The 22,590-nt window shown below is 50.2% G+C and overlaps 1 protein-coding gene across 1 annotated transcript in view; it reads left to right on the top strand.

Moving 5' to 3' along the window:
- The window catches only part of DPYD (dihydropyrimidine dehydrogenase), a 347,040-nt gene that overhangs the window by 188,399 nt on the left and 136,051 nt on the right, over positions 1-22,590 (top strand). Inside the window, exons 12-13 of the mRNA XM_070395710.1 lie at positions 9,256-9,440; positions 17,860-18,075. Coding sequence (XP_070251811.1) covers positions 9,256-9,440; positions 17,860-18,075 — 401 coding nt within the window. The remainder of the gene's footprint in view (positions 1-9,255; positions 9,441-17,859; positions 18,076-22,590) is intronic.

Below are 22,590 nucleotides of genomic sequence, written 5' to 3'. Positions count from 1 at the left end.
GGTGGGTTTCCCTTCCCTGCTTGGATGTCGAGCCTTTCGAAAGGGTCTTCCAATCGTCGGAAATCAGAAACCAGGCAGCACCTCCGAGGTGGTTCGCCTCAGAAGCAGGTGCGGCTTGCAGTGCTGACCCAGGTGGGACTACTCCGCCACTCACAGGTGTGAGCAGCCTGTGCTCAGGTGGGCAGCTCCCCGGCCACGGGCAGGAGAAGGGTGTGTTGTGTACACTGGTCTCTCCTTCCAGAGTCGCACACTGGCCTTGCTCAGTTCTGCTCTTTTTTTTTCTTTTTAGTTTTTTATTGATCTCAGAGAGGAAGGGAGAGGGAGAGAGAGAAACATCGATGATGAGAGAGAATCATGGATCAGCTGCCTCCTGCACGCCCCCTACTGGGGATCGAGCCCGCAATCCAGGCCTGTGCCCTGACCGGGAATCAAACCCCCTGGTTCACAGGGTGATGCTCAACCACTGAGCACTGCCAGCCGGCACTCATCTCTGCTCTTTGAGGGAAGGTGAGTAGGATGCGGAGAGCCAGCGTGAGTGAGACACCAGTGCTGCCCCCTGGAGGGAGACCCGGGCGTGGACCCAGCGTGTTGCTCTGCGTGTGCTGGAAAAGATGCCTGGGATAAGACGGAAATGGCATCCATGAAACCCGTGAAAAGACTGGTTTTGTCAGTTCACTGCCTGCGTCCAAAACGGAAACCATCCCCACAGCCACAATATTTTGAATTGAATTGCGTCTATAGACGCTTACGGCGTACAAAGGGTTAAGTGGCTCCTGGTGAAGGTTGAGATTCCGGCAGAGGAGGGAAAACTACGGAAGAACATTCAGAACGAAGACACACTTCGTCCGTAGGAGACTCGGGACTGGGTCCTCGGTGTGATCAGAGGCGGACGGAGCGTCTGGGGCGGAGTCTGGGTAGATGTCCCTGTGCAGGTGGAACTCACCGAGGCAGCAGGAAGCCAGGGGGGAGGGAGGGGTCGATGCCCTGCACTGGGATTGGCCGGTCCATTCAACAGCGGAAACGGGGGCTAGGACTCAGGAGACACGGAGGATCGGAAGCAGACACTGGGGAGCGTTCCCTGCCGCTTCTCTGTCTTTCCGCTGCCGCGGCCTCGCGCCTCCAACAGTGGCTGTCCATTCAGTTGATGAGTGAAAGCCATTATCCCCTGAGGTTTTAAATAACTTCCTACAAGTATGAGAAATGGGGCCTTTCTTCTGGACACCCAGGAGCCCCGCCCCCACGGCGTGCTGGGAGGAGAGGTCACCCTGGCTCCTGCTGCTCCTTGGGCGGTGCCTTGCGGAGAACACGCATCCCGGTCGGGGTGGCCGGTGGCTCTGTGGCCCCGCGGGCTCCCGTCCCATGTTATGACGCCCGAGGAGTAAAACGTGCGTGAATCCCGTGTATCGGCCGCCCCACGTTGAGAATGAACCCTTCCCAGCCCTTTCTGTACGTTGGCTCGCTTCTCACTACGTGTGGGGCAAGAACCGTCCTCCGGAAGCCAGTAGGAAGACTGCCCATGTGTTCTTCTAGACTGTCCCAAAGATCGGGTTCTTGTTTCCGGCTGAAAGACCTGTCGCCTTCCTGTCACAGCATTCCCTGCGCGGCGTGCGGTGAGGCGGTGGAATCACCACCCACAAGAAGGGTCTCTTCGCAGAGCTGCTCTTTGAGGTTACTTGGAAAGCGGGGAGACGATGAGGTGGGAGGTCCTACTGGTAACGGTGTTGAAAGTGAGTTGGGGCCTAGCCGGTGTGGCTCAGTGGATAGAGCGTTGGCCTGGGAACTGAAGGGCCCGGGGTTCGATTCCCGTCAAGAGCACATGCCCGGGTTGTGGCCTCGATCCCCAGTAGGAGGTGTGCAGGAGGCAGCCCGTCAGTGATTCTCTCTCATCATTGATGTTTCTAGCTCTCTCTCCCTTCATCTCTGAAATCAGTACAAATATTTTTTTTAAAAAGAAAAGAAAGTGAGTTGGCATCAACAGCACATCACTTACAAGTCCCTGGGACGTCCCCCGAGCACAGTGTGCTGTTTCTGTAATTAATTTTCCTCCCTCTGTTGGCTGCACGGGCACAGGTGTGTTTCCCCCAGCGGATAGCTCTGCGCCGAGCCTTCCCTTATCTTTGCTTTTCAGGTCTCACCGGCGGTTGATAGCATGTGCATTCTTGCGGGGAGACGGCGGGTAGAACCGTCGTTTTCCAATCAAATCAAAGATTACATACGAGCAGCAGAGCAGCGGCATGTTCTAGGAGTGGCTGGGGAAGAGGGTAGAGAATGGAAAAAGAAGTCGCATCCTTGTCTCAGAGAAGAGAAGTCAGAAGGCAGAGCCGACGTTGCTCAGCCTGGAGGGGGCGGCGTGGGTGTCCTGGGCTTTGCCGCCCACGGCCTGTCACCTGTCCCTCTCAGACGTGAGTTAGCGGACGGTGTAGCCGGAACCTGTTGTTCCTGCGATGTCACAGCGAGGCAGAGCCTGGGAGGACGCTGCAGGTGGGTGTGGGTTGGAGGCTGACGTCCTGGGGAATGAGGGTTTATGTGTGTGGCACATTCTTTTTGTTAATTGTTTGCATTTGTGTTCTTGGCTCCGAGCACAAGATAAATGAACCCTGTGCCTGCCTAAGGTGGTCTTTGGTTGCATTCGACATTGACCTCCGTAGATGCGTGTTATAACTGTGTAAGTTGAGAAATTACAGTGAATCCTATGTGATATCTATCCCCGACATATGGAAGCTACCCAACGCCAATGTCACGCATGTGCCCAGACAATGTGCTGGGCACCCCTGCTCGCTGACACCCGTGGAGGCCCCCCCAGCTTCCTGGGGTCTCGTGCCCTCCAGGCCAGCCTCCTCCCTGTGCTCGCCATACGTCTACGGCTGTTTATTGTGGAAAGTATTACAGATGCCCCTACTTCCCCATTGACCCCTCCTAGCCCCGCCTCCCCCCCCCCCCCCCCACACCGGCCTTCAGCACCCTGTTGTCTGTGCCCACGGGTTACCCATCCATGCAGACATGTTCTTTGGTTGATCTCTTCCCACCCACCATGAAGGAGCTCTTCAAATTGTTTTTTTTCTTTTCAATGATATGTTTTTATCGATGTCAGAGAGGAAGGGAGAGGGAGAGAGAGATAGAAACATCCACAATGAGAGAGGATCATGGACGGGCAGCCTTTTGCACGCCCCCTAATGGGGATCGAGCCTGCAACCCGGGCCTGTGCCCTGGCCGGGAATTGAACCGTGACCTCCTGGTTCATTGGTTGATGCTCAGCCACGGAGCCACGCCGGCCGGGCAGAAGCCGTGGTCTTGATGTGTGCACTTACTCATGCACAAAACCTGTTGAAGAGAAACGCGGCTGCATGTCTGAAGCCTGCACGGAAGGATGCCTCCAGCCGATCGACAAGGGAAGGAAAAAAGCCGTAAGATGGATATCAGAAAATAACATTAATGAGCTGCTAAAGCTAAAATTACAGGAACTTATGAAATTGGTTAAACATAAAAACCATTAAACTGTTTACTGAAGCTTCACAGATATACTGCAGCTAATGAGCATTCTGCTATTTAAATAAGCCCAAATTGAACACACATTCCATGGATACATAATTAGTCATGGCAGTCAGGCTCACGCGGGCTCGCTTTTAAAGCTCTATTTAGGGAATCTTTTCCATTTGATTTATTTTGTTAATTAAAATATTTTTCAGTATTCACTTATATTTTAATAATATTGTTTGTGCACGCTGTATAATTTACTACTGTTTTTACTTGGGCTTCAAATGCAGCCAATGGGGAATCTTAGAGTAAACATTTTTCTTAACCCCTTTCTGTCATTATTTGTATCACTTCACGATCTCATTCGGCATTCTGGAAAGTTCTCTCACTGAGGAGCATGTATAACACACCCCGGGAGCCTTTCTGCTTTCTTTTTCCCTGCCTCCCAATTACCAAGAAGTATTAAGCACCCAAATGTGCATAGAATTATGATGATCAGGGTCCAAATCAGATTAAGGGATGATCTCTTCCTTCCAGGAGAGTGTGGTCTTAAGTAGATGGTATCATTGAATATAAATAAGCAAATCAAAGTGGGGCGTTTGGGGACCCAACTGAGAATCTGAAAACAATCCCCACGCATTTCCTTCAAGGACAGCGCCCTCCTGGAGGAGACGGCTCCCGGATAAAATGAAATCGGATCTTCAAGGAGTTTCGAGGTTTAAATAGATGGGATTACTGCAGAGAAATAAGCAAAGCAAGGTGAAGTGCTTGGGCCATTTTAATTCTGAATTGATCCGTTGGTCAGTTGAGGGAATGAGAAGGAGGCTCCCCGAGGAATGCAAGGGAGACGGAAGGAGTTGCCGTGGGCGATTGTCCATCTTTTGTGTTGGACTCGGGGCGCCCCGCCAGCCCTGAGCATCCAGGGCAGGAAAATGGAATCTGTGTTTTCTCGCTGCCCGGATCCTACAGGCTTATTCAAACTGCACGTTATTTACCCATAGTCGTGGGGGCATCCAGTAGTTAAGCCAAGCAAGAGAGATTAACCGAGGGCTCTTCTTCCGTGGGCGGTGCATTTGCCACTGGAGATGTTTTATTTTAGAAGCTTTAAAGGACAATATTTGCGTTTATTCTCCACAATGGCTCTCTAATTGTGGAAATAAGACTTACAGGAAAATTAATAAGTTGATCATAGGTTATGCCTAATTAAATATGAATGCTAACTAACGGGACAACAGCCATTACATTTTCCATATTACTTTTTCCAACCAAAAACTACGCACGGAGCCCCTCCTGTGTCCCAGTTACAGGGCTGGGCGCCCGGAAAGGCGCTGGCTCAGATGTCCCGGGACTCGAGGAGAAGTTACACGGCTGCTTGCTTGATGGAGATGGTCGTGTTAATTTAACACAAAGGGACTCGAAAAGGTCCCGGGGGATGAGATCGCCTAAAGGCTGTATCCAGGAGCCTGGCCCAGACCAGATCCTTTGCTGCCCCTCGAACGCCCGTTGCTTTCTCCTAGAGCCCCAGTAGTGAGGCTTCAAGAAACGGTTCAGGGCACATGCCTCGCTTTCTGTGGCCCCCGTACCAAGGGTCAGTGGCAACGAGGACTTTGGAGTCAGAAATAACTGGATTCGGATACCAACACTGCCACCCTTTGGCTATTCCCAGGGTGATGACAGCTCCATGAAAGCTGTTCTGTGGTCTCGGTGAGCTCGTGCCCGCCTTCTGCCTCGGTGCGAGGGGTCCACAGTGCGCTCACATCCTTCACATTCTCCACTAGGCGACGGTGATGCCCCTGAGACACAAGAAGTCACCCAGAGAGAGTTTCCTTTGGATGAATTGGAGCCCAAGAAAGATAGGCAGTGGTTCTCAACCTTCTGGACCTTTCAATACAGTTCTCATGTTGTGACCCAACCATAAAATTATTTTCGTTGCTACTTCATAACTTAATGTTTCTATTGTTATGAATCGCAATGTAAACATCTGATATGCAGGATGTCTTAGGCGACCCCTGTGAAAGGGTCGTTCGACCGCCAAAGGGGTCTCGACCCACAGGTTGAGAACCTCTGGGTTAGAGCTAGGGAGAGCCCGGATAGAGGGACATCCTGCCAATCAAAAAAGGAGATCAAATTAACGGGATTTCACCATTGGACGCTACAGAAAAGGCAGAGGGAGGAGGCCCGAGGTCCCAGAACTCGCTGGCTATGGAGACCATATCTTCCCTCGAGGGGCAGACTGGAAGGGATCATTGGGTGGTGAAAACAATCAACAGTCAGTGTAAGTTATTTTAAGAAATTAGGTAAAGAAAGATGGTAGTAGGCAGTGAGAAAAGAAAACCATTTTTCCAAAGGAGAGGAGACGAGGGAAACGCAGTATTCTAAGGAGAGTCCGAGATGATATGTAAGGCCCGGAGGAGCGGGCAGGCGCAGAATCAAGGCTGACTTTTCTGACTTGAGAGGGGCTGTGAGAGACAATGAGGACTCCTCCGAGGGCCGTGGTAACTGAGAGGGGCCAGCACGTTGCTTCAGAGACTCCGATGCAGGCGGCGATGCGAAGGCAGAACCCAAGCCCTCACGGGTGATGGCTCTGAGTTGTTGAAGGCACCCTCTGGCCCTGGCCCTTCCTTACCCCGGGCTCCTGCAGGGGCCCTCGCACCCCCGGCCCTGTCATTAGAGATGCTTTGCTCTTGCCGAGATTTTGCTCTCAGTGTTGATTTGCCAGGGACTGTTGTCTCAGCTCGCTTGTGTTGTCTCTGCGCTCTGGTCCCCGTGGCGAATGGGTTCTGCAAAATGAAACCACAGGCACAGAGATGGGTCCAGCTACGTTTTCAAGAAGTCTTTGTGTGGTCAATGTTGAGTTTTTCTCTGCCTCTCCCCTCGTGCTGTAACATCTCAAACTCAGCATAGAAGAGGAGCCATCCTTCTTCATTGTGATTCCTGTTGTGTTGTTTATGGAGGATTAATTTACATTTATGCACCGAAATATCACATCCTTGACATCCTTTTATGAATACTGAGAAATAGACTTGTCATATGCTTGTGGGTTGCTTGTCTGCCGATACGACAGCGCAGCTCCATCCGTCTAATTGACCTTGGCAATCTGCGTCTCCTGGTGACGGGTCCCTGAGGGCCAGCTGCTGCGGTTTAAGTGTGGCTTATTGAAGAACTTGCGTGTCACAATACAATTAAGTCTATGGGGGCGGGGGGGGGGGGGCGCGGAGAGAATCATTTCATGCATAACATTAAATTGACTAAAAGTCCCTATTTCAAAACCACTTCTTGTTTGCAAGCTACCTCAGAGTGTCTTAAAAAAAAAATAAACTCATTAGAGCATAGTAGTAATTAAAGCCGGAAATTAGCATACATCTCCAACGTTTGGTTAAAATTAGGGATGTTTTCCTTCTTTTGAAAGACTGCATGGGATTCCAGGCACCCTGACAGGTAACACGCTTCTCTCCCGTGTGCGGAAGAGTAGAGACTGTAGCTAAGCAGGTCCTGGGTTCTTTCTCGCCTTCTCTTTCTGTCCTGCTGCCGAGCTTCTGGGGCCTGTGCTGCAGGCCCTTCGGGATGCGGTCTCCCAGAGATCTGTGGGGCAATGCCTGGTCCCAACCGGAAGGCCTCCCGCCCCGTTAGGGGACAAACAAGACGGAAGAACACAGCCTTCTGTCACTATCCAGCCGCCACTGCCTAGGAAACGGCGCGCTAAGTAAACCTTCCCACCCTCTTCGGCTGTCACTGGTTCCACGCTGGATGAAGGCGGAGCAGGAGACGTGCTCTGGGAGGTGGGGGGGTTGGGTTGTGCCCCTGGGAAAGGGGTCCCAGCGCTGTGAGCCCCGGGAGCGCCGCAGGAGAGGTTACCTGGACGGAAGGTGGAAGCCGCCTTCGTGAGCAGTGCCTGTGCCGCGGGACTCCCTCAGGCAGACGGTGAAGAGCGGGCACACGGGCTGTGTTTTTCTTTTCACTGAACCCTTGATTTGATTTCGATGCTAAACCCTCTGGAGCTTTAAGGAATGTGGTTAAATGACAGAAATAATGGTTCTCTTGCAAAAGAGTCCATTGGAATCGTGGAAGATGTTATCTGGATTTATAACATCAGTTCCAACAAAGTGTTCATAAGCAAATTCATAAGTTCATATTCTCCCTCCCTCCCTGCGACCCACCTGTCTCTGCGCGTGTACTTCCACAGAGGCCGCTGCCTGCAGGGAGGTGATGCTCCCCGACCTGCACCATTTGAAGATCAAGTTGCCATGAAGGGCCATCCCGGCGCTGGCTGCCTAGCGCACGGAGAGAGAGCGTTGCGCCCTGCTGGTTGCGTTGCTTGCGTTCCTATACGTTGTTGAAGTCCTACTTTTTCCAGGGTCCTTTGAAGATCCTGATAAGTCAGCACATTAGATATTAAATGGGAGCCATTGGTTTCTATTTCCGTTGACATAAGCTTTGCTACAATGCATTAAATACCCTCATAACCAGCTGTTTGACCTCTTATTCACTATTTCTTTTTTTTAATATATTTGTATCGATTTCAGAGAGGAAGGAAGAGGGAGAGGGAGATAGAAACATCAGGGATGAGAAAGAATCATTGATCGGCTGCCTCCTGCACGCCCCCTACTGGAGATGGAGCCCACAACCCAGGCATGTGCCCTGTCCAGAAATCGAACAGGACCTTCTGGTTCCTAGGTCAATGCTCAGTCATTGAGCCACACTGGCCGGGCTGTATTCTCTTTTGAACTGGAGTGAAGAATAGCTCCTTTAGTCTATCCTGAGAGGCCATATTTAAATTCATGACCCAAATACCGGGAGAGAACATTCTCTCCTAACCGTGCCAGTTTGCTTCATCACATACGGTGCATCTACCTTCCTTCATGGTCTCCATCCGCTTTGTCTCTTCCAACTCTCAGGACCATGGGTCCAGTCAAAGCTTCCTCCAGGTTCTTTTCTTAAAGGAGCTCTCCCTCTTCCTTGAATGCACTGGGACACAGAGTACCTCTCAGTATTTCAGCCTATCGGAAGCTGCTTTAAGGGGCTCGTGGTCATGTTCGCCTTTGTTGAGGTTTACAAAATAAACAAAACAAATTGATGACTAAAGGGAAGTCTCTTCCCCGGTGCATTAAATTGCTCCACATTAAGTGCAAAAGAGTGTCAGTGTAGAAGATTTTGTGCTGTTTTGTTTATAAAACTTACTCGAGGCCCAGTGCACGAATTCGTGCACGGGTGGGGTCCAGCCGGCCCACCCCCATCGGGCTGATCAGGCCAGGCCAGCCTGGGGGAGGGACTGCGGGCGGTTAGCTGGCCAGCCCTGCCCCCTGGTTGAACTCCCAGTGGAGGGTACAGTTTGCATATTAGCCTTTTATTATATATGATTATTGTGCGAGAAAGGAATTGGCCATTGACCCAAATTCACAGCATAACTTACACCTGTGATGCACAGGAACAGGTTCGGGAGCATGTGAGTAACAAATCTGAAAACGGTCGTTATGGACAAAGAACCTTCTTCCTTGACTCAGACTCCTTAGGCATAAATACCAGACCTTGAAACATCGCCCAACTCTATGGTCTTGAACTTCTGTGAGGAAGATAAATATCTTCAGGGTTGGTTAAGTTAATACTTTGAATGCGTTCCTAACCCAGGTCATTAACTTCCCATGTTTATGCTTCATTAAAAACAGTTGTTTGACTCCCTAGAACAATCATTAAGTCATAATATTTCCTAATTTTCAGATTATTATTATTACAAGATGCACAGATTAGTCATTATCTGTTGTCTTTCACCTTTTTTTTTTCCAGTAAAAGAAGCCTTGAGCCCTATCAAATTTAACAGATGGGGTCTCCCAGACGTCGACCCCGAGACGATGCAGACCAGTGAACCGTGGGTGTTTGCAGGGGGTGATATCGTGGGAATGGCCAACACGACCGTGGAATCGGTGAATGATGGAAAGCAAGCCTCCTGGTTCATTCACAGATACATACAGGTAGGCATGTGCAGTCGGTCCTTGTTCATTTCGCCCAGTGGATAAGTACTTTATTTTTACTGCTTGTTCATATGAACATGTCTATAATATATATTCTGACTCTGTAGCAGTGGTTCTCAACCTTGGCTGCACATTAGAATCCTCTGGGAATCTTTTTAAAATCCTGATTTCTGGGCCTCATCCTCCGGAAATTCTGTTTCTTTGTGATGGGGTGGGGCCACAACATTAGTAACAAAGAAACAGAATTTCCGGAGGATGAGACCCAGAAATCAGGATTTTAAAAAAAAGATTCCCAGGTGATTCTAATGTGCAGCCAAGGTTGAGAACCACTGCTCTGTAGGAAGTCGGCCTCATACGTATTTACTCGGAGAAAGTGTTCTGATTTTTTGTGTGCCGTCCAAATTTGGTCGACCAGACATCTCATTGACCGGACTGTTATCTCCTTGAAGGAATGAACGTGATCAGATACGGCTCTGGGGCGAGGCCAGAGGGAAGCTAGTGAAGGTGGAGATTCAGTTTGCAGGAGCGAATAGGGTGGGAAGGCAGACAGGCCAGGGAGACTGGAAAAGGTGAAATTGAACGCGCGTCCATAGAGAGTGGGAGGTGTTCGTTTTCCCCCTGAAGTTTTAAATCCGTTTATAGCGTTTAAATTGCGATACATAGAGAACATTCACTCCAGTTGATGATGATTATGGTTTTGTGGTTTTGTCCCAATTGTCACCTGACAGGAATCTTAGGGGTGTTTTCCTGTTGATGTCACTGTTTTCTTTTGATTTCCCCGAATCTGATCAACATGCCCTAAGGAACAGGAGCACTTGTTTTCCTTTGCTCCTACTTACGCATGAAAGGGAAGAAACAGACTTTTAGGGGTGATTTAAAAAACGAAAGAAAGAAAGCGGATGTGCTTTAAAAATGCATATTGCTAAGAATCATAGTGTTTGGAATATAAAATGGAAAATCTGTGACCGGTACGAGGTGGGGGCTGGCTGAAGGATTCAGACTCGCCCAACACAGTGTTTGTTTAATTGCCTTTTCAGGTTGGAGTAGAAGGGGAAGGCGGGTGGAACATCTCTGAGTGTAGCCTGGGCACCTCCCCCGCCGGCCGTGGGTGCAGGGTGCTAAGACTAAATAGGAACAGACAGACGACGTGGATGCCCCCATTACCTGAGGCCTGGCCTCTGTGGCCTCTTGAAACTGCCTCCACTCCCTGCCCCTTAAGCCCAGGGCCCAGCTCTATTTTGAAATAGGTGTTTGTCAATTTCTTCAAAACTATCACAAATTCCTCGCATCGATGACCTGCGTTTCTACTGCTTGAGGTTTTGTGTCCTTCCTTCCGGTTCGATCGAGGCACATCCGCATCCCTAGTTGCTGGGGGAGCTAGGTATCTCAGAGATGAGCTACAGTGCCTGGTCCCTAGTTCAGATCTGCCCCAGGTCAAGGTTGACAGAAAGTCATTACCATCCAGTGGCAGGGCGATAGCTCTGTGAAAGGAATCGGTGATTTCCAAGCCTCGTGGAGAGTTTCGTGCCACGGCCGACCCTAAGGTGAGTCAGCTGTGGTTTTCGTTGGAAGAGAAAGGAGGAGCTGGATCGTTGCTAAATATTTCCATGGTTTCCCGTGAGCTCAGCCTCCTCTTGGAGAACCTGTGGCTGGAACGGCATGGGAACTCGAGGCTCGTGCTTGTGCTGCTCTGAGATTGGGGCCCGAGGCTCAGCCGCAGGGATCCCTGTCTGTCCCTGCTGGAAGCGAGAAACCGCTCAGTGCCACTAAATTGACGTTACAGACGTGATTTCAGTCCCGGGTGGTGATGAATTCAAGACTGAGAGTCTTATGTCGTTCACGTCTCCTGTTTCTCCTGCATATGTTTTCTTTAATGTTCCTTTTTAATCGTATTATGAGTTTTTCCTACGTTTGGACAAAGCCTGGACCAGTTGTGGGCAAACTACGGCCCACGGGCTGGATCCGGCCCGTTTGAAATGAATAAAACTAAAAAAAAAAAGACCATACCTTTTTATGTAATGATGTTTACTTTGAACTTATATTAGTTCACACAAACACTCCATCCATGCTTTTGTTCCGGCCCTCCGGTCCAGTTTAAGAACCCATTGTGGCCCTCGAGTCAAAAAGTTTGCCCACCCCTGGCCTGGACCCTTAGGCCCATGTGTGCTGTCGGTCTTTCACTTGGGAAACAGCATTACCCAACAGGAGTAGAAAATGGGGGCAGACCCTGAGGACAAGGCATCTGAGACGGAGCACAGCGTGGAGGTCATGGCTGTGGAGTCCATTGGATTATGTGTGTTCGTATCGATAGAGAAATCTTTCATCTTCTGCCGTTTTTTTACAGTTTGAGATCATGGGAAGGGCTTTGTCTTCCTGATATCTTTACCTGCCCAGGCAGGCTAGCAGCACTTTCAGATTGGGAGTCTCTTTAACAGGAAGCACCTTTCTAAAGAGGAACAAGGCCCATGTTTATGCCCAAGAGATTAGTGAGAGTGGATACAGCGTTTTCTTACTGCTGGAATAGTTACAATCTTATTTTATGTTGGGCTCAGTGATTTTCAAAAGGAGCCCCACATTGTTGGACCGTAAGAATTTTTAAAGACACCTCTAAGAATTTTTACGATGTGAAAATACCTCAAGAATGATCCTAAGCGTGCCTCGTGTTAAGGATTTCTGCTGTGGACAAAGATGAACAGTTGCAAAATATATATATATATATATATACATATATATATATATATATATATACGACCATCGGGGCTTTTAGGAAACAAACTTGGAGGAACTTATCTGCGTCCCCGTCTCTGTGGCTTCGAAGACCTTCCCCGCCCACTTCACATAGAAGGCACTTGTTATCGCTGCTTAAAATTCCACTTTAATGCCGCGTCTTCAAAGGCGTCCTTCTGCCGGAAACACACCGGTGGTTTCCACGCTGTCTGAGAGCCAGGCTTCGAGAATTAGAAATGTAAATGGCCCGGCTGCCGTCGGCGCTCCCTTACCCTTTGCAGGTTCTTCGGCAGCTTATTCGACCTTACAGTCTCACCGGGGAGCTAATGGGAAAGCCGGCAGCGGTCTTCCTGGGAGAGATTCCAAATGTCAAGTGTCATCTTTCCAGCTGCTAGACGAATGGGTAGCCACCAGGCAGGCATTTGGGTGTGCAACCGGAGAGGCGGGCGGGAGGCTGTGATTTGGTGGTTAGTTTACAGCATCGGGGGCTGCCGATCGGCTGGGCCGGCGGAGGACTTCATTTGGAGCTTCCGGGGTGGACAGCCGGCTGCCCTGTTCTTGCACTTAACGTGCCTTCAGAGGCGGAGGGGGTGGGGGAGCATCGTCGATGCGTCGTATTAATTTTTGAAAACCCCTCGGCTTCGGATCAGAACAGTGGTATCCACAGAGCTGGCTCCCAGTCTCTAAACCCTCCTCTTCCACTGAGCAGGGGGTACGCGCTGTTCGAATGACAACTGCACTGGAATCTCAAGACCTAGTGACAAAGTGTCCTTCCGTATTTAAGGTACAGCGCCACTCTTACAGCCCTGTGTGAAAAGAAGGCTGATAGTAAGTCGCTGGCCACACTGTCAGGTTGAAAACAGTGAATTTCAACCAAATCCCAGTTATAAATCCTAATGGATTACGTTGGAAATAGAGATAGCTTCCGGAAAAGACCATCAGAGTTGGTCATGGCTAAATGCAGCTTCCACACTGAGTTTTCCCACGTGGTCCGAGTCTCAGAATCGAGGCGACTCCAGCCGGTTTGTCATGAGATGGAACTGGAGTTAGAAGGGCATGGGATCTCATTTTTACCCCTCTCGGGGGAAGTAGTCAAGTCAGATGTGCTCACAGTCATTGGGGCCTGACGTCCATTTTGGGAGCTTGTAAGTAAACATTCCGTGGGCCCCGTCATGCCCTCGGCAGACCTGGCCTCTCGGATGGCACATCCGGGTTGGTTTTTGGCGTCCACCCTCGGTAATGTTTTAAAATCAGTATGAAGCAGCAGAGCCATGACACCATTTTCCTATTAAACATTCTGTTGGTAATGCAGCTTTGTGGGTGTGAAGGGGGATTTGTCTTTTTATATAACACCTGCATGTTGTAAGGGAATCAAGGAAAAAGAAGAAGAATGAGCCTGTATCTAATGGAGCCATCAGAACAGAGCCACCGAGCTGGTGATGGGAGAAGAAAGCACCATGACTAATAAGTAATTTTTATGCCTGTCAGTGACTCCGCGTAGGGTTCCAAACCTTTATTAAGTGGCAGCGTCTGACCTGAAAAGTAGTTGGAAATGAAACGGTCTCCATAGAGGCAGAATAGTTCCTTACCGACATAGCGGTAGATTGCTACTTCGGGCAGATCATTCAGGATTAGGATGAGTCAGGGAAAAATAACTGAAAAATCCAGCCCACGCTGGACAGAGCCTGACTCAGTGAGAGCTGAAAGAGAAGGAGAGACATGGGCGACTCGCAGGCGGCCACATGGGCTCTGGGTGCTGAGAATTCCCTGCTGAATCTGGGCACCTTGATGCCCGGGGCTGCTTGGCGCTAATGACAATGTCACCGGGGAACAAAGCACCAGCGCACATTCAAATGCAAAATTGTTCAGTTGGAAGTTTTAACCAGAATTGTGTCTGTCTTCAGTGGTTGGGTCAAGTTGAGTCAGATACGGGTTATCAAGGATCCGCTGGGAAAGATGCAGACGCAGGAAGTGCATGGGAAGCGGAAGTCCAGCGGATCCCTCCCTCACCCTGCTCCCGGGCCTTTGGGAAGGTCATGCTGAGATAGCACAGTGTTCCCACGCCAGGACTGAAATGCTTTCCAGATCTCAGGGACCTTCTCCTGAGCCTCACAGCCACCCTTCACAGAGGTGGGTTTTTTAAATTACTGTTGATTTGAAAGAGAGAGAGGAAGAGAGGAAAAAATGTCAGCCTGTTATTCCACTTAGTGATGCACTCATCTGTTGCTTCTCGTGTGTGCCCTGACCAGGGATCAAAGCACAACCTTGGTGTATCCGGACGATGCTCTCATCAACTGAGCTACCCAGCCGGGGCCCACAGTAGGTGTTTTAAAGATAAGACCAGTGAGGTTTAAAGAGGCCTAACTGGCCCGGCTGGTGTGGCTCAGTGGCTGAGCATCTATCTATGAACCAGGAGGGCACGATTTGATTCCCGGTCAGGGCACATGCCCGGGTTGCGGGCTCCATCCCCAGTGTCGGGTGTATAGGAGGCAGTCGATCCATGATTCTCTCTCATCATTGATGTTCCTCTCCCTCTCCCTTCCTCCCTGAAATCAATAAAAAAATATATTTTTTTTTAAATAAAATAAATAAAGAGGCCTAACGGATAGGGTTAGGGTCGCAATGTGCCACTACCTGGTTTCTCCCTGCATTCTGTCCCCCCCTTGCCTGTTTCAAAACCTTCTCCCAGAAACACAGGGCTCAGTAGGTCAGCACAAACGCCGGTGCCGCCTGGTAGGTTGTTGACTTACAGTGTTGAGCGTTTTATTCCAGGTCTTCACATTTAAGGCCGCTGCTGTCACTGTTCTGAAATGTCAGCCTCCTTTATTTCCCCCCAGCACTCGCACCTCGACCGCTCGGCCCCTTTGTGCTCCGTGGACTTGCTGTCGGCACCACCCTGTGCCAGGCACCAGGCGGTTCTCTCGTTGGCCGTTGACATTGACATCTTGTCTCCACGGGTCACCACCTTTTCCCCTGGGTCTGTGAACACAGTCATTGTTACCTTCTTGATTGACACTTTGGAAATTTTGTAAACATGTTATATATTATTTGGGGGGATCCTTGGCTAACTGACAAGTCATTTCTTAAAGCCAGTTCACGATTCTTTCCTTCTAAAACACCCTTGGGCCCGGCCGGCGTGGCTCAGTGGTTGAGTGTCAACCTATGAACCTGAACCAGGAGGTCCGGATTCGATTCCCAGGCCACATGCCTGGGTTGCAGACTCCATCCCCAGTAAGGGGGCGTGCAGGAGGCAGCTGATCAATGATTGTCATCCTTGATGTTTCTATCTCTCTCCCTTTCCCTTCCTCTCTGAAGTCAATAAAAATACATTTAAAATTTTTTTCAAACACCCGTGGGTGCATGATGCAGGGGCTCTGTGCCATGGGCCCTGCGCTGCTTCCTCATTGGACGATGCTACCATCTGTGGCAGGTGAAAGAAACCAATGTTATTGCTGAAGCTCAGTGGGTACATTGGACCATTCATTTCAAAGTCAAAGAGAGAATACACTCGATGCATCAGTGACTCGGGCTCCTCCTCCTGGGACCTGCTCAGATGCTGTTTCAGGGCAGGGGCCTCCATGGGTACCTCAGGGAGACCCGCCCCGGCCCCGCCCACAGCCCGCCTAGCCCCGCCCACAGCACACCCAGCCCACATACTCTGCATTCTGTTTCTGAGCAGAACCCACGTAAAGACATACTGTCTGGGTTCCGGATCCAATTCCAATGTGTTAGTGTCGGAGGCAGGTTCCCCACACCAGCAGGCCATGTTCAGGACGTTGGTGTCCTACAGTTTAACTCAGTGCTGACAGTATCTTCCTGGAGATGGTGTCGGATCCCACAGGTGAGGGGTCAGTCCTACACGATGCCTGTCACAAGCCCCGGTTCTCACCTGTGCTTCCGACCAACTACAGATCGGAGGTTCCAGTGACGCCCCCGGCACAGGATGCCAATCCCACGTCCGGGTTGTTGCCTGCACTTCTGGCTGAGGGCGGCTGTCCATCAGAGCTTCCCCCGCCCCTTCCTTGGGTTCAATTAATTAGCCAGAGCAGCTCATAGAACTGGGAGTAAGTAAGTTCCAAAGCAATGTTTTTGTTATAAACGACAATATCACACACACACACACACACACACACACACACACACTGATCTATTTTTTGTGTTGTTTTTTTTAATATCTTTATGGATTTGAGAGAAGGGAGAGAGAGAAAGAGAAAGATAGAAACATCAATAGTGCGAGAGAATCATGGCTTGGCTGCCTCCTGCACACCCCTTACTGGGGATCGAGCCCGCAACCTGGGCCTGTGCCCTGACCGGGAATACAACCACGACCTCCTGGTTTATAGGTCGACCCCAAACCACTGAGCAACCCGGTCAGGTGGTTATTTGTCTGTCTCCTTCCTTGCCCACCATCACACTGTAACTATAAAGATCCATGAGACCAGAGAATGTCCTTTGATCACTGCTGTGTGCCCAGCACCTGTCACATTGCCTAGTGTATAGCAGGCTTCATACATAGTGCTGCCTAAAGCGGCGTCAGGGCCGATAGTCGGGGCAGAGGCGGAGTTTCAGCGGAGAAAAGATGCCAGTGATTTGCATGAAGATAATTTAAGTTTGTACCCTTCTTCACTGCTCAGGTTCCAATATCTTATTACAGGCAACGAGACTATATTCTTTAAAAGGTGGATAAAATGGGGTCGTTATTTTTAAAGAGACATTTCTATCACCTCATGTCTTTCTAAAGTTTTCATTAGGAACGGTCGCCGCGGAATGGAGGGCCGGCGTCTGATCTTACGTTATAATTACACTCCCTGTTCCCGGGCCTTTTCCTCGGAGCAGCGCCTCCACGTTAGTTCCGCCTTTGCAGGTGGTGTTCTTTCCTTCCCTCCATAGATATTTCTCCAAAAGGCGAGGGAACCGAGCTCGAGTGAGTGAATGCGCTAATCCAGCCCACAGATTACTCAGCCGCAGGTCGCTCCACAGGGCTGGTGATCTTCGCCTTAGAATGGTCTTAGCATGGCTGCTTCCGGAGCACTGCCCCCAGAGAGGGCCCCTCGTAGCCACATCACAATGAAACCCAGGAGAACGAGGGAGGGAAAGCCGCCCCCTCCCCCCCGTGGGTTCACATCCGATGGAACATGGTGATGGCGATTGTCTCTTCTTCAGTCGAATCGAGCACCACCCATGGCCTTGCTTTTCACGGGGCTTTTTTTGTTTTCCAAAAAAAAATTCCAAACAAGTTAGGGGAAAATGCAGTGGAATACCTAATTAGGATGTGATTTGCTTTTCCCCAATAACATATCATTACACATGCACGTTTCTCTGGCATTCCATGCCCCGGCCAGGTGTAACAGGACAGGGCCCGGGAGAGAGTGATGATGGGATAACATCATCATGGGCCATGACAGTTCAAGATTCTATTTGTTTTCTTCCCATCGGCCTGAGGGCTGAAGGGTCCGGGTTTGATTCCCGGTCGGGACACAGGACCGGGTTGCGGGCTCCATCCCCAGTGGGGGGCGTGCAGGAGGCAGCCGATCCATGATTCTCTCTCTGTCTCCCTCTCCCTCCCTCTCTGAAACCAATAAAAACATAAAAAAGTAAACTACACGAATTCCCACGCTGGGTTTTGTGAAAGATGATGTGGGGGAAATGAGTGATGACACAGGACTAACCCTGGCTGCTTGCTTTCCCGCAGTCCCAGTTCGCAGCCGCCGTTCCCGCCAGGCCCGCGCTGCCCCTCTTCCACACGCCCATCGACCTGGTGGACATCAGCGTGGAGATGGCGGGGCTGAGGTTCATCAATCCCTTCGGCCTCGCCAGCGCAACGCCCGCCACCAGCACCACGATGATCCGCAGGGCCTTTGAGGCCGGCTGGGGCTTCGCCCTGACCAAGACGTTCTCTCTGGACAAGGTAAGAAGTTGCTCCTGAGCCGTGTTTACATGTGTAGCGTGTGTTCCCATGAGGGCATAAGCCCTGTAGTGGGAAGATTCTTCTGACCAAGCAGTGATCGTTATGAAACTACCGGACGAGACCTGTGAGTTCACATCCGGCTGTACTTTCCTTCTATTCCTTCTGTCCCATCGAAAGTGGGGTGCGGGTGGGGGGAGGTGTAGGGGGAGCATCTGTTTCTCATTTTGTTTTGTCTAGAAAGCATCAAAACTATAAACATTACATAAGCGGCTGTCTCATTTAAGAATCACCATCACACGAGTTCTTATTCATTGTTTTGTGATTTCTGGGCATGTGTGAGTGAGGACATGGGCCCCCACTCACAGGGAGACAGTGGGGTGGTCTGCACGTCATCCCGGGATCTAGTTCATGTCGGAAGGAGTCTCGGGGTAAGTCATTGGTGCTGGTCACACGTAAGATTTTTCTCGAATTTTTAAATGCAGACACTTTGCCCAAAACACATCGGCTTGAGTTTCACTTGGCGGTGGACTCTGTGCTCACGCCACCCGCACGCAGACCTCGAAGAAAGCAAACCACAGATTCCAGTCGATTCACTCTCTTAAAGGACACGAAGCACACGGGTGTGTGGGACCCGCATGGGAGGAGCCAGCGGAGGGTGCCCCTCCCATGGCTGTGACTCGGATGAGCAGCAGAATCGAACATTTCTGAAACCTTTATTGAGGGAATTTTAAATGCGCAACCTATTGATGTATTTAGTGCTAACTGGTAGTTAGTAATAATTAATGTATAAGAATGTGGGGATCCAGTGACTAGGAAAAGAGTATCATTATTTAAATCAGCCTGGTCCTCAGGCAAAGAAAATAATAGAGAACAAATCTGCCCCATTAAGCACACTCTGCCGCTTCCCCGGAAGGCTCAGTTGCGGGCACCATTACGGCGAGAACTCGGGCTGTCTCCCCCGGCAGCTTGACAAGGGAGGGTGAGCAAGCGGAGTCAAGAAAATCCAGGGAAGCCTCCGAAGTTAGGGGAACCACGGCGTGAGGAAAAGACTCCGTGAATATATTATGTTCAAGTAGCTAAAGGGAGGTCCTTTTTCCAAAAAATATTGGCTGAATGTCTAGAAATATTCTGCTGAAGCAACGGGTAAAAACATATAGAATGCAGTGAATTAAGCTGTAGAATATCCTTAATCGATTGTTCACAACCTTGTGGAATATTGATCCCATATTTGTCTTTGTTTCAATCCATCCTTTACGAAGGGCTCAGAAGCCCTCATCAGAGGTTGAACGCCCTGGGGAACACGGAGCCTCTAATAGCCCTGAACGGCGACATCGGTTACAGCACGTTAGCATGTTTATATGTAAGCCAAAATAGGTTGCTCATCGGGGACTCCTGAGGAAGTGTAGCCAAAATAAAACACAAGCAAACAAGCCACAGCAGCCAGTGTTTGCTCTGGAGCTGCTGTTTTCTTTGCTTGCAAAATTGAATTCTGGTTCATCAGAGAAACCTGCCTTCCCTCCACCGGCGACAGGCATCGATTCGGGGCGCCGTCTCCTTCCGCAGCCCAGGGCAGCCCCCTTTATTAAGGCCAGCAGCAGAAGCCACTGTGGCCGCCCCCTCCCTCCTAACCCTCCAATTTGAATCTAATCTCTCAGTTCCGGAGTCTGTGGGGCCATTTCCGAAGGACAGTGATGAGCAAATGCAAATTAAATTTGGCACATAAAACAGAAGGGTGGGGTCGGGACGCGCTCTGTCACCCCCGGAGATGGTGGGGGGCACAGAGTATCTGCAAGGCTGTCTTACATGCACCTGTGAAGCTCGTACCGACCGAAGCAATGATGTCACCCTGGGTTACATAACGCCCGTTTCAGAAGCAGTGATTTTCCAGGCAGGCTTTTGCCCACTAGCCTACTTGCTTCCCAGAGATTTATTATGATGTTTGTTTGTTTGTTTCTTACATTGTCCCTAGTTACTAATGATGCCTGTTGTGAATAGAGAATTGCCTGTTGAGCTTTGGTGCCTTCCCACGTTTGAAATGCTGCGTATGCTCCCCAGTGGCACACACACAGGCTCTGCGAAAGCCATCCGTTCCCGGGTGTAAGCGCCCTACCTCTGTGACGTCAGAGCACAGCAGCTGAGATGCGCCCCCGGCCGGCCGGCCACTTATTATGCCACCGCAAGACTGCTCAGCGGGTGCTAACACGCAGGATCCTGGCATTTGCAGTGTGGGTGCTCTTCACATGACAGGTTATTCGTGGCGTTTTGTTATCACAGGAAATATTGATATTTCACGATACAGTTTTGATGCAGCGCCGTTTGCCGAGCCTACGTGGGACAGAGAAATTACAAGCCTGCCGGGAGGTCGTAGGTCGTAGAGATGAGAGCCCTGGCGGGGCAGTGCTGGAAGCTGTGTCCTCCTGTCCTGCTGGGGGCGAGGGAGTTAAGGGGGCTCCCCAGATTGGCAGCTGAATATGGCACTGATTCCTACAGCAGATGTGTTCAGGGGACTTTCTTTACCTTTCCTCTTATCAGGGGGCAGTTTGGAACATGCGTTTGATTTCCATCCGGTAGATCTCTCTATGCTCTTGGTGTTTCTCGGGGCCGGATTGAGGCCTCAGGCTGCGGCCACGGAGACCAGGGCCTTCCAGGGAGACGCCGTGGCTCTCTCGGCGCAGAGAAGCCCTATCGCTCCCTGCGCGGCCCGTGTGACGGCTGCATGGGCTTGCTGTAGGGAGGCGAGCGATCAGACGTCCCATGTCAGCTGCAAAAAGATCTGTGTCTGCTTTTGTGTGAAATGACGTGGAAGATGGCTTCCTCCCCGGTCAGTCATTCCTCCCGTGTCCCCGCGTCCCGGCTCTCCTTTCCTCCGGGCCTGCTCATGCTTTAGGAGGAGGATGTTCACAGTGCCGCCATCCAAATGCTTACATACATCACAGAGCAGTTTATGGAAGTACATATTGAGTTCAGGTTGACATTTTGAAAAGGTGGGAGAGAAATCAATCTGCCTCCCTCGGTTTAAGCTAAACTATCAGGACATACCAGAGAAATGCTCAGTGTAACTGGGCAGGTTGCATAAAGTAACTCCTGACCTGTGTTCATATTGTGCTGATAGGAAATCAAAACATTTTGTTTTTGCCTGGCTAATGGCTGAGCATCGACCTATGAACCAGCAGGTCACGGTTCAATTCCTGCTCAGGGCACATCCCCAGGTTGCGGGCCCGATCCCCGGAAGGGGATGTGCAGGAGGCAGCCGGCCAATGATTCTTTCTCAGCCTTGATGTTTCTTTCTCTCTTGCTCTCTCCCTCTCCCTCCTCCTTTCTGAAATCAGTAAAAACATTAAAAAATTTTTGTTTTTGTTAATTACATCGTAACTTCTCTTCATCTCAGGTAACTACACATTACATACTGCAAACATATAACATCTAACTACAGGTTGCATACACCTTCACCACAACACAGATAAATTGAGAAGTGTTTATCACTCTCCTAACCCAAGTTCAAGCCTAAGCGAAATTTCATTCTATTTATAAGTTCTATTTAGATATTAGTGAACTTGGGATTGACTTTTAGTAACAAAATGTCTTAGATGCATGTATGTCATTGTAATAACGTCAAATGATTGGATAAGTAGGTGAACACATGATGAGTTTCAACATAAAATACTGAAAAGTAAACACTGGGAAATATTAAAGGCTCTTCATTATTTCTTTGGACTCAAAAAAAATTGATTGTAGCTGTTCCATCAAATCCAGCCTCGTGGCACATCCACGCTCAATGTCCAGGAAGAGTGTGATAAATGCGTCACAAATATTTGTTGCCTAAGCGAGTGAATAAATGAATAAATAGGTTTCTCGCAGCGGCATATTGAAGGTTTTTTTTTTTTTAAGGCCGTGTGAACAGACAGTTAACACCTAAAACATTGACTGCTCTGAGTATTGCTCCCAATCAGAGGCAAAAAGGCCAATTTAAAATGTTCACATCCTGTGTTTCTTTCTAGAGTGCGTGTCCATGTGAACATGGTCAGGGCACATGCCCGGGTTGGCAGGGCACGTGCCCGTGGGATTTCTAAGCGCGTGGGTCGTACAGGCAGTCGCAGGTTGTTGAGTGAGCCTTAAAAAGGTTAAGAAGGCAGAGAAGGTGGGGGAACAGATCAGCGTGGCACAGGGTGAGGAAGGGACATGGACTTTGGCCACTGTCCCAGGCCCTGTGTGCGTAGCCCTGACAGAAGAGACACGCTGTTCTTGAATGCTTCCAGGGACACGGAACATGCGGAGTCCTGAGGGCGGTGCAGCTTGTCCAGCTGGGCACGGATCCTTGAGAAAAGCCGGCCTCTATTGATCACCAGCAATACTCCTTCCTGCCCCTGGCTCTGCCACTGAACCACAGGGCTGCTCTCTCCATCACGCATGTCAGCCCACCCACAGGGAGCGGCCGGCAGCAGCCAGTGACCTGCTGTGGGCTCTGCAGGTGGGCAGGCCGCCTGGAGCCTCGCGGGCAGGGCTGGGCCTGGCTCT

This window comes from Myotis yumanensis, unplaced genomic scaffold, assembly GCF_028538775.1.
Source record: "Myotis yumanensis isolate MYYU_CA2020_CCGP unplaced genomic scaffold, mMyoYum1.0.hap1 SCAF_17, whole genome shotgun sequence".
Taxonomy (NCBI): Eukaryota; Metazoa; Chordata; class Mammalia; order Chiroptera; family Vespertilionidae; genus Myotis; species Myotis yumanensis.
The sequence above is the reverse complement of the archived record's forward strand: the minus strand, read 5'-3'. Positions and strand labels throughout refer to the sequence as shown.